Source organism: Aquarana catesbeiana, linkage group LG02 (genome assembly GCF_042186555.1).
Source record: "Aquarana catesbeiana isolate 2022-GZ linkage group LG02, ASM4218655v1, whole genome shotgun sequence".
NCBI classification, from domain to species: Eukaryota; Metazoa; Chordata; class Amphibia; order Anura; family Ranidae; genus Aquarana; species Aquarana catesbeiana.
Window position 1 is genome coordinate 70,970,314 of NC_133325.1, and position 12,075 is coordinate 70,982,388.

The 12,075-nt window shown below is 41.1% G+C and overlaps 1 protein-coding gene across 2 annotated transcripts in view; it reads right to left on the bottom strand.

The window, feature by feature from the left end:
* The window catches only part of FAM76B (family with sequence similarity 76 member B), a 29,163-nt gene that overhangs the window by 11,467 nt on the left and 5,621 nt on the right, over positions 1-12,075 (bottom strand). For both annotated transcript variants that reach the window (XM_073613035.1, XM_073613034.1), the window contains exons 3-7: positions 10,876-10,930; positions 9,370-9,525; positions 7,456-7,655; positions 5,651-5,698; positions 2,992-3,072 (exon numbers count right to left, since the gene is read on the bottom strand). In XM_073613035.1, the coding sequence (XP_073469136.1) occupies positions 2,992-3,072; positions 5,651-5,698; positions 7,456-7,655; positions 9,370-9,525; positions 10,876-10,930 (540 nt within the window). The remainder of the gene's footprint in view (positions 1-2,991; positions 3,073-5,650; positions 5,699-7,455; positions 7,656-9,369; positions 9,526-10,875; positions 10,931-12,075) is intronic.

The following is a 12,075-nucleotide window of genomic DNA, read 5'->3' on the forward strand; positions in this document are numbered from 1 at the left end:
TAAATTTCTGCATGTGGTTCTACTACGGAGGTTGACCCAGACCCTGTGACTCGGGTACAAGAAATGAATGGTGAATGGCAGAGGATAATAGTCAGCAATAAAGATGTCAATTTCTATGTTCACCACTTTACTCCGCATTATGGGTTTCTGATTTCACATCATTTTCAATAGTAGAAAATCTCCATTACTTCCTGTTGCTCTGATCGTCTGGTCACTAACACAGAAAGTAGGAGGTATACTGCAGATGACGAAGGGACATATGCTGACCACGGTGGTTAGGGATCAGCAGCCCCGATTATAGTGGTCAGCACAGAGAGGGGGGCACAGGAAGTGGCAGGATCAGCCAGGTTTATTACAGTTTAGAGAGAAGCAGGACTGTGCTGTTTAATGCGCTTTAAGGGAACAGGATCTCTCTTTTTTTTTTTTAGGTTAACAAACACTAAGTTGCCGACCAGTAAAAACAAAAAAAAAAAACAAAAAACAAAAAAAAAAACAAAAAAACATCAGGAATCCTGAACTCATTTACAGCAGTCTTTTTACAAATTTGTGACTTAAAAGTAAAATTAAAAAATATACTGACAGATAGGTGTTTAAGTTATGTAATCCCAATCCAGACAACCAAGACAGGTTGAGAATTTCGAACTCAGAAAACGGGGCAAAGATTGAAGCACTAGTGACCGATGATGGAAAGAGCAGACACCTAAATCGCTGAAGAAGCAAAATTTGCAAGGTAAGACTGTCATAAGACTTCTGCGGGGCCCAAAACTATCTTAGCAATTCAGACAACAGCATTTCAAGAAGGAAGCAATTGATGGCGAGCCCCTGTATGTCTCTTATAATGGTTACTTTAAATGCAACATGGCAGACACACAGGGACAACTATTAAAGTGTTACTAAACCCACAGCAGTAAAATCAGTCTGTGTATGCAGTAAAGCATGCTTATTATACTCACTGTGGAACCTAAGGAGTTAATCCTCTGCATTGCGTAAAAAGGTGGTTCGATCCTCTCTTTTCTTCTCTGATCCTCCCTTTTTTCCCACAGTCCCCCAACCCATCTGCCAATAGTACAGAGCCTTGGGGGCACTCTGCACATGCTCAGTTTGGGGTGTATTGCTAGTTTTTTTTCCTTGGGAAGGTGCATGCGATCAGCATAGGGCCAAGCAGCACTGACCAGACAGAGGGTCAGGGGTCCCGCAGCCTCATAGGACAGTCAGAGTAGAATGAAAACTCCTCCTACAAGCTTTAACCAGACACTGATAGAAGTCACAAGACTGCTATATACTGCTGATGAGAAAAGGTATTTAGCAGTTTATATTTACTAACACTATTGCATTTCCATGTTCTGTGTACTGTGGGAGACCAGATATAATGAATGCAGGGTCCTGGGTTTAGTAACACTTTAAGGGGACTTTATTAATAACATCCATTTTTAAGTGTGTGTAAATATTGGTAAAAGGCAAACCTGTGCTTTTCCCACTCCGCTCTAAGCAACAGATTTGCATTACTGCTGCTGTCTCCAGTAACATAGACCCCAACCCTGTGTAAGCTCCGACCTACGTGACACAGGGCTGTACTAAGAAAAGGTATTATCTTCCCCATGACTATGTGGTCGTGACTAAGCTAGCCCTGTCATATAAAACAAAGGGGAGCGAGACGCACACATCTTCATACCCAGAAATATCAATTTCTTTCACTACAGGTAGCTGAACAGAGGGGTAGGGAGGTGAATAACGTATATATGCTGCAGGGAAAACGGACACTACCAGGAATCTAATGCTTTGTTGTGTGGGCACAGCAGATTTTTGCTTTGAAATCAATTCTTAAAATTAAGTGGCAACATTAAACACCATGTTCCTGTATATAGTTTATAGCCATAAGGGCTTGCTTACCTTAACGGCACTCTCTACCACCATTCTAAAAAAGCGGCATGTAGCCCTGGCTCTCAGGCTCAATTCACATCTATGCATGTTGCTTTTGAGCGTTTCTGCAGTGTTTTTTGTGATGCTTGCCACATTTTTGAGCCAAAAACGCAAAACGCTGCACTTGCGTTTTTGATGCTGGTCCATTGAATACTATTACATGCGAAACGCTGCATTTTGCATGAAAAAAAGTCCCTGACCCTTTCCAAAAACGCAGATGTACAAAAAGGCATTGATGTGAACATGTTCCATAGGAACCCATGTTAAAAAATTGCAATGCATTTCTGCAAAATGCATCAAAAAACGCGCTAGTGTGAATGGAGCCTCAGTGACTTGAATGTGGCCATTTTAACCTGTGGCTTGGCGTTGAGTAAAACTGCAGCCCAGCCACCTATTTTTTTTACTGCTCCCCTCCCCCAACGTAAACGAGACCTAAATGTAGTTGTGGGCATTCATTATTTTTTTTAAATATGCAAGCTCTGCTTCCAGCCTAATAGTGCTGTACAATGATTGTGCTTTACTACACCCCTCCATAATAAATTTGTAGCGTCTAATGGAATTAAAACAACAACAACTGCGCTCCAGTAAGCCAGAGACCATGTGACCATTTTCCTAGTCTAGGCCTCACAAAGCAGCCTGCAGAGCAGTGTGTTTAATGACGGCAACAAAGTTATTTTAAACTTAAACCAATACCATCTTTAGTAATGCTGAATAGCAATGTATTGATTAATAAGACATTTGAATTTTAGGAGGTTCACTTTAAACTGCTTTTTAAATAAAATACATTGAAATATAAAAGACCTGTCACAACGCTGTATTTTTGACATGACGTTTGGGAGCAGTGATTTTTAGGGATATAAATTATATTGTATAACAATTTAAGATTGTTGGGTTTCAATCTCTGTCAAATATGCTGCAAAGTCCCATTTGAGAATTGGAAGCAGAGGGCAGGGCTGGACCCCCAGTAAAATTACATTTGTAGCACCGCTGGATATTATGTTGATAACTATGTATACTACAAACTCACCCCCCCCCATATTGATCCATTGAATAAAAGGTGACTAAGCATACCTGTCTCCGTTAGATGGCTTTGATTCCAATTTGGGCTTTTTCTTTGGAGTTTCATTCTGAATTGCTGTAGTGGATTTATGACTGGAAAAACAAAAAAGAAGAAAGGTTTGTCAAAACGATGAGAGATTACTAAAGTATTTTTCTTCTTTAACCACTTCAATACAGGGGGCACTTCCCCCCTTCCTGCCCAGGACCATTTTCAGCGCTGTCACATTTTAAATGACAATTGCGCGGTCATGCAACACTCTACCAAAACAATTTTTAACATTTTGTTTCCACAAATTGAGCTTTCTTTTGGTGGTATTTGATCACCACTGGGTTTTTTTTTTTTTGCTAAATAAAAAAAGACCGAAAATTTTGAAGTCTGTTTCCGTTATAAAATTTTGTAAATAAGTAAGTTTTCTCCTTCACTGGTGAGGCTGCACTGATGGCACTGATGAGGAGACACTAATATGTGGCACTGATGGGCGTTGGTAGGCGACAATGATGGGCACTTATTTGGGGGGGGGGGCTGCACTGATAATCAGCGCAAACCCCCATAGGGAAAGCAGCCGATCGGCTCTTCTCTATCAGTGCGAGTGGAGGAAAAGCGGATATACGGTTCTCCCTGTTTACGCTGTGATTGGACATAGCTGATCACATAGTAAAGAACCTATGTCAGAAGCTCTTTACCGAGATCGGTGATGCGGTGTGTCAGACTGACACACCAACAATCACAGGACGTCAGGATAACTTAACCACTTTGGTAATGTTATTCTGCTATATGGCGGGCGGGAAGTGGTTAGGGTTTAAATCCCATCAGATTGATACCCGTGTAACTGTTCTGGCGATTCACACTATTTGTCCTGGTAACCACTAGAACTGGCACCCAAAAGAGGTATATTTATAAAGCAATGTCACATTCATTATTAAGTTAAGATTACAGTAAATGATTCATCTGCAGGGAATGACAATTTCACTGCCCCATAGGGTTGGGAAAAAAAAAAAATCAAAAAATGTGAAGTTTACACCAGAAATATGGAGTGACGTTGTCCATGTCACTTCCTGTGAGCTGACCCGGAGGCAGCAAAACAATCTTTTGTAAACGCCTAGTCCAATCAACCCTTACTTAAAGGAGGTTAACAAAAGGCAGATATAATGTAGGGATGCACCAAAATTTCGGCCACCGAAACATATCGACTGAAAATGGGCCTTTCGGCAAAAAGCCTAAAGAGAATTTTTGCCGATTACCGGCGCCGAAAATGTGGCGGGGCCTGAGCGGGGGTGGTGGGGATTGTCGGTGTTTGGGTGTGTGGGGCTCCGCCCCCGGTGCCGCCTATCAGGGGGACTTCCTATATCGTTGAGAGTGGGGAGAGCCGCCGCCTGTTTGATTGCAGCGTCGGGTACATCACAGCTTTCATTTCAATATCTGTGTGTTCCCCGCTTCGCACCGTCACATACAGCCCCTCCCCCTTGTCCGGGCACTTTGATAGACAGATTACCTGTCCAATCCTGGGACGGGTGATCTGTCTATCAAAAGTTCCCCGGACAAGGGGGAAGGGCTGTATGTGACAGCGCGCAGCGGGGAACACACAGCTATTGAAATGAAAGCTGTGATGTTCCCGGTGCTGTAATCAAACAGGCGGCGGCTCTCCTCTCCCTTCACTGGCTGCACTGGGGACACTGGCTACGCTGCACTGGGGACGCTGGCTGCATCTGACGGGCACTGGTGAGGCTGCATTGATCTCTTGTATCATGTCCCCAGTCTCTGACCATCCCCTGTACCATGTCCCCAGTCTCTGACCATCCCCTGTACCATGTCCCCAGTCTCTGACCATCCCCTGTACCATGTCCCCAGTCTCTGACCATCCCCTGTACCATGTCCCCAGTCTCTGACCATCCCCTGTACCATGTCCCCAGTCTCTGACCATCCCCTGTACCATGTCCCCAGTCTCTGACCATCCCCTGTACCATGTCCCCAGTCTCTGACCATCCCCTGTACCATGTCCCCAGTCTCTGACCATCCCCTGTACCATGTCCCCAGTCTCTGACCATCCCCTGTACCATGTCCCCAGTCTCTGACCATCCCCTGTACCATGTCCCCAGTCTCTGACCATCCCCTGTACCATGTCCCCAGTCTCTGACCATCTCCTGTACCATGTCCCCAGTCTCTGACCATCTCCTGTACCATGTCCCCAGTCGCTGACCATATCCTGTATAAAAATATTTTTAAAAACAGTCACTTTCGGTATCTGTGTTGTTTTTGGTATCGGTTTCAGTTTTCGGGATTAAGGAAGATTTATTTTCGGTATCGGTTTCGGCACCAAAAAACCCATTCGGTGCATCCCTAGTTTAAAGTCCAGGTTGAGTAACAACCATGGCTCACTGCTGCCTCCATGTCCAAAAGGAAGAAAGAGCAGTGCCGTTGCTTTTAGGCACAGCGCTGGATCGAGGTCGGGTAAGTATTTAGGGGAGGTTGGGAAAGAGCTGAACATAGAAGGTTTTTTATCTTAATGCAGAGAATGCAATATAAAGGTAAGTAACCTTTACATTCAAACTAATAGCCACTGTGAAAAACATTTTCAAGTATTACCATTACTTGTACACAGAATGTCTGTACCTTTATTTGCACACCTGTAGAGGATAAAGAAAAAGGGGCATATCGTTAAAAAAAAATTACCTTGGTTTCCAAATTCCCTGCTCTGATTCTGGGCTTAGACTGCCAACTCTAAAAGGAAAGAAAAACAATTATGCTTCTGAAAAAAAATAATTTACCCAAGCAAATTTCAGAATAAAGAAAACAAAAAATAAAACATGTTGCCGTGATCATCACACTGCTAATCAAGTTCATTTCAATTCAAACTACAAACCCAACTCCCATTTTCTGCATCTTAAAAACAAAAAATACACCAAAGACTACCCAGGATTGTTGGGCATTTAGATTCCTATATCAGGCAAGAATGGGACAACATTCCTCTCCCAAAACTCCAGAAACTGGTGTCCTCGGTGCCAAGATAAATATTTACAGAGTGTTACAAGAAGAGAGGATGCTACACCGTGGTAAACATGGTCTAATCTCAACATTTTTGAAATATGTGGCTGCCATCAATTTCAAAATTAGCTTATATTTTTCTTAAAAAAAGATGTACATTTTCTCAGTTTAAACATTTGATAGGTTTTCTAAATAAAATATGGCTTTATGTAGGTTTTACACAGCGTGCAAATGTTTTTGGATTTGGGGTTGCTGTCACCTTGATGGTATAAACAAAAGAAATAAAGTAATTTACATGCTTACTTGCAGTGCTATTCCTTTTCACTTTTTTTTATTTATTTTTATTTACTTGCAAGGTGTCTTGATAGAAATACTGACTAGCAAAGCCCCCCTCCTTCCTTTCTCTGTATACGGAGTACAGCTCCACCCATTTGTCACAGCCCTCACTGTTTACCAAACTTCTTTTTAAGGGTTTATAAATTTTACATTATAAGTTGTATGGATTAATACTCCACAACACTGGTGGGATACCAGCAGGAGGATAAGAAGCAGCAGAAGAGAATACAGTTCACCAGAGCCCACTAAAATATCAGTTTTAGGTGGAATATAGAATGAATAACTATCATAATACTTGCTGTCCTGCATTTAATAGGAAAAAAAAAAAAGGTATTTCGTCTTCTTAGTTTGCATATACTGTTTTGCCTACGGAGAGAACATTAGAAGATGCAAAACGTCCTGTAATTCCTAAGCCTTCTCATAGTAAACCCAAATGCAACAATAACCAGTCTGAAAGCTACCCTCCAGTGCCACATTACCTTTGGAATGTTCAAACTAACCCCTTAAAAATGTTATGTAAATAACTAGGTTTACAAAATTGGTATAGGGCCAATTCCTCCCACATGACAACGATTGCCTTTCTCTATAGGTCAACTCCAGTACTAAGCACTGTGAGGCGGGATTGGAGGGGGGCAGGACTATAATAACTTACAGGGCTGCATTAAAGCTTTTTACAAACTGGAAATTTCTGTTTTTGCTTGCATGTGGCTATGGAACACAACCAGTTTCTAAAGCCATCCTACAAGCCTAATAACCAGCCTCAGACAGCCTGCTCCCTGCATTAGGCAGACAGCTTCTAGACTCATGCTCCATATTGACATCAGTGCAAGTATACAGCAGCTCCTAATGCCAGCAAGAATATGCATGCATGCCAAAATTTAAACTGGCATGTTCATGCACAACCTGCAATGCATCAGATGACAGATTGTCAGCTGACAGACTTGACAAACAGTTAGACTTTAGGTCTATGTATTCTGCTGCATGAGAATAGTGGTAAGGGCATCCTTAGGAGCCAGGCTGAAATTTGTATGCTTCTCTACTTTAAAACAAAATATGAATGACAAACTATCTTTAAAATGGACAGAAGTACAATAAACAACTTGCAGTATATGCAAAAAGTACATGTAAACAAGAATACAAACAGGAAAGGGGCTTACTTGTGGTGGCTGCTGCTGTGTCGGTGATGATGGTGATGGTGGTGATGATGGTGAGGTTTAGATTGTTGGTCTTTCTCAGTAAGGGAAGACGTAGAGGAGTTGGAATGGGTGGAGCCCAAACTTTTGCGCTGCTCCTTAGTCTTCTGAAGAACTCTTTTGTAGGACAGCGTACAAAGCCAACAGAGGAGCTTCCCATCAACCTAAATAGAATGAAATGTAGATCTTAAAGTCTCTGGTCCAGCTAATACAGCAGAAATATCAGGAGGAAGCAACCATATCTAGATGTCACTCCTCCAGTGACCGCTCCAATAAGGCCACGGATGAAACACCGAACTTCAGAGAAGACCATCATTTTAAAACTTAAATTATTACAAACATTTAAAGCGGTTGTATACCCTATTAATTTTTTACCTACAGGTAAGCCTATAACAAGGCTTACCTGTAGGTAAAATGAATATCTCCTAAACCTGTATGGTTTAGGAGATATTCACTTTGCATGCAGCCGCTGACGTCAGCTACGCATGCGCTGTGAATGCCCGGCTGAAGGTCCAGCAGACACTGCCGGACCTTGCCAGGAAAAAACTCCCAGGAACCCGGAAGACATGCAGAGGACAAAGTGTCGGGTCCCTCGGCGTGGACTGCGATTAAATACTGACGTCTTGCTCGAAGGTAAGTATTTCATAATGAGCTAGTATGCTGCATACTAGCTCATTATGCCCTTGCCTTACAGGGTTTTTTTTTTTCCTGCAGGTATACAACCGCTTTAAGCTAGATGGAATCTAATTTCCTCTGCCAAAAGCCCCATTATTAAAAAAAGTAATCTGCATATTGATATTAACCACTTGACCTCCAGAAGATTTACCCCCCCCCCCCTCATGACCAGGGCACTTTTTGATATACGGCACTAAGTTACTTTAACGCACAATTGCGCAGTTGTGAGACTTTATACTTTGATCACCTCTGCGTTGTTTTTTTGTGCTATAAGCAAAAAAGACTGACAATTTAAAAAAAAAAAAAAAAAAACAACAAAAAGAAAAAAAAAAAAAAAAAACAAGTAAATAGTCAAATTTCATCAATTTAGACCAATATGTATTCTGTCAAATAATATTTTTGATAAAATAAATCCCAATAAGTGTATATTGATTGGTTTGTGCAAAAGTGAAAGAGTCTACAAACTATGAGATATTTTTATTGACACAGATCAGTGTGAATCCAGGCTTGTCACAGTGACTTCACACTGGATACACACAGGAGCAGTGCAGGAAACCGCATGTGATTCAGAAAAGAATCGCACCACATTCCTGTTCAAATCACAAGCGATTCTTTGCAGTGTGATTTGAGTCCATTCATTTTGTATGGGCCCAAATCTCACCACAAAAGGTATTGGTTTTAGGTATCAGAGCATTTGCATAAGTACTCGAGCAAATGTTTAGTATCAGCACTGATACCGGTATCAGTGAAACCCCAATATTAATCATTGGTGATAACAAATCCATCAGGTTAGTTCCAATTTCTCACACTTTAACAAAGAAAAGTGTCTTCCACACCCCACTGTAAATGTGCTGTTCCCTGTTATGACACCAGATTTAAGTAATCTGTAATTGGAGTAAAAGGTAATTGTTTTTCATGGGCCATTGTTGGATTTTGGCACCTGCCTGTCATCTGGCTGCCATGTTGGCTTCAATACTTTCAATCACTGAACTAGGAGTATGCAGATTGGGATTGTGGCCATTATTTGCTGCACTCTTGCTACAATCCAGTGAAAGCAGCAAAGCCAGAACATTGATATGAATACTGAAGGGAAAAGCAGGTAGCTGGAAAGGCAATTTAATGCTGAAATTCTACTAAAGCCAGTTAAAAATGTCAATATTATGGGAATACATTCACAAAACATGATGCATGATTCTCACATACCTTTCGTCTCCCTTCCTCCTTCCGATCAAAAGCACATTGCTGCTTGCATTGCTCACAGGTCTGAGGAGGTCCATATTTTTTCTCTGAGTTGGTACAACGCTGGCACTTTGTGCCAATAAATGCAGCTATGATGTTACAGTACTGACAAGGCTTGGGCTGCAAGATAAAAAAATATGAAACACTAGAATAAAAAAAAATTGATTTACAACTTAGATCGTTATTTTACATTTAAAAGGTTGCACACAAACCAAAGCAATATGATTCAAGTTCATGTATGTGGTTGTTTGTTTAGGCATCTAATCTAATGAGAGCTCACCACTCATCTCTGGCCCACTCAATGGACACTCTCCAGCATCTTGTTTGTTAAAAAGTCTACCTCCTGGCATACAAACAAACAAACAAAAAAAAAAAAAAAAAAAAAACAAAACCAGGAGGTGTACCAAATGGGAATTTTGGTGCCGCATTTTCTGATTGGTTGAAGTGGAAAGGAGGGGTAGTGACATCACAAGTGGATTCACTAGTACACTGGACTTTCAGATTGTATGGAAACTTCCTCGTCACATTTTGATTTTTTTTTTGCAGTGATATTTGCACAAATTTTTAAGATACAAGAGGTGTACATTTGTTTAAAGCGGTAGTAAAAGGCACTTGCTTTTCTTGTACATAAAGATAAGCTTACAATCAGGCTTAACTGTAGGTACAATGAATATCTTCTAAACGTACAGCGTTTAGGAGATATTCACTGTGACACTCTGCATTCCTGGGCATACAGCATGTTGTAATAATGCAGAAAGCTTTGCCACAGCCGGGGCTCCCACATGCACTTTATTATGGTTATAGAATGGACAGGGTGCATCAAGCTCTGTCTGGTACACTGTCAGCTTACTTCATAGATGCGGTGCTTCAACGTTTAAATTCCAACTCCAGACATAAGATTCCCAGAGTGAAATTAGTTGAACACCCCATTTCCTCTAAAGCTACCTGCCATAGGGTAGGTTTTCTTCAACCCGCAAATATTCTTGTTCACATGCTGGTGAAAGTGCAGTTCCCACTGTACTTCCTGACGACTCTGGCTGTAATCACAAATCCCAAAACACAAAATGCATCTCCACCTCTCTCTCCTCTTTACATTTCACAATGTAAAAAACAAACAAAAAGTAAATAAACCATACAGCCTCAGGCTTTGTTTTGTGAATGCAGAGATGTGACCACAGACCTGGGGTCTATGAGACCTACAGTGATTACAGGGAGCAGGCACACAAGTACATTGGGAGGTGTACTTTTACCAGCATGTATATGTATACAAGAAAATATACCCTATGGCAGTTGGATTTAAAGGAAATGGGGTGTTCAACTAATAAGTAAGCTTTTTGTGTCCAGAGATAAGCTTTAATGGAGTTCAGAAGATCTGAATAAATCTTAGTCCCCAGGTGGTGTTGGATTCATAAGCTGCAGATAAGTATCCAACCTAAAAGTAGATATTTATAACAAAATCTAAAAACTTACCGTTCCAAATTGCTTAACATTTTGCGCACATTTCTTGCATATAGTGTTGGTTTTACTAGGAAAACAAAAAAGTACAATAAATCAGGGTAGGTACATACAGGATGGTAATCAAATAGGTTAATAAGGACACAATGTTAGTTGCAAATTGAATAGAAATTTGATTAGGGGCTACATGTGGTTGAATAGAGGACATTTCGGCCACTCTAGTTTGGGTGTAGTTCAGTTCTCACATATATAAAGTTGATAAAGGGAACTGGTCACTGAACAATCCTCGTAGTGCTCAGGTAGATGGGCGCGCTTTAAAAATGCTAGGTTTGCTTTTTAATTGAAAATGCATGTGTGTGAATGGCAACTGTAAAGTTTGGTATGCTTTGTCTGGAGTTGAAATACATCTCAATAGGACATGCTGCGCCCAAGGAAACTCAACAAAAGACCATAGGAATTCAAAATATAGCCTGGGGAGGGAACCACCATATATACTGCTCAATTAAAAAGGTGGGATGTTGCTGATCTGCATTCTAAAAACATCAAATTCAGGAAAACAATGGCCATTGACACAGGACCTTAGCAAGGTCTTGCTGCATAAGGGTTTTCATGAGCAGAGTTAATGTTTTTCATGCATTTCCAAGCATGTACTAATAAAAGAAAAAGTTGACCCAAAGTTCAATTTTTTGCGGATTTTCTGTTTATTTAGCCCCCCTCCCTCCTAGTACTTTCCTCTAACCCGAAAGTAAAGCCTTACCTAGCAACTGTCCACAACTCAGTTTGGATAGAAGTCCTGGCTGCAGCATCTTCTAGGGAGTTACATGGCTGCTGTCCTTATTCAGGAAGCTTTTGCAACAGAGCCACTTATTGGTCAACTCAGCCAGTCTGGTGCTTTTTTTTTTTTTTTGTTTTTAATGCGTTTTACCGCGCTCCAGTACAGGAAAAATGCAGCATGTTCTACTTTTTTTTTCTGGAACTGACCAAACTATTGGAAACCATATAAACTACTTTCCATGTGTTTTTGATGCAAAAAACAAACAAAAACAAATAAACACTGGACTGCATGTGGTGTGAACCGGTCCTAAAACCAGAGACATCCAGGCAACTAGCATGTACACAGATAGATCAGTAATTGTAGCCCCAACTTTTTTACAGATAAATATTTCCTTAAATCGAAGCTCCACCCAAAAGGGGGAAGCTCAGCCCCCTCCCCAC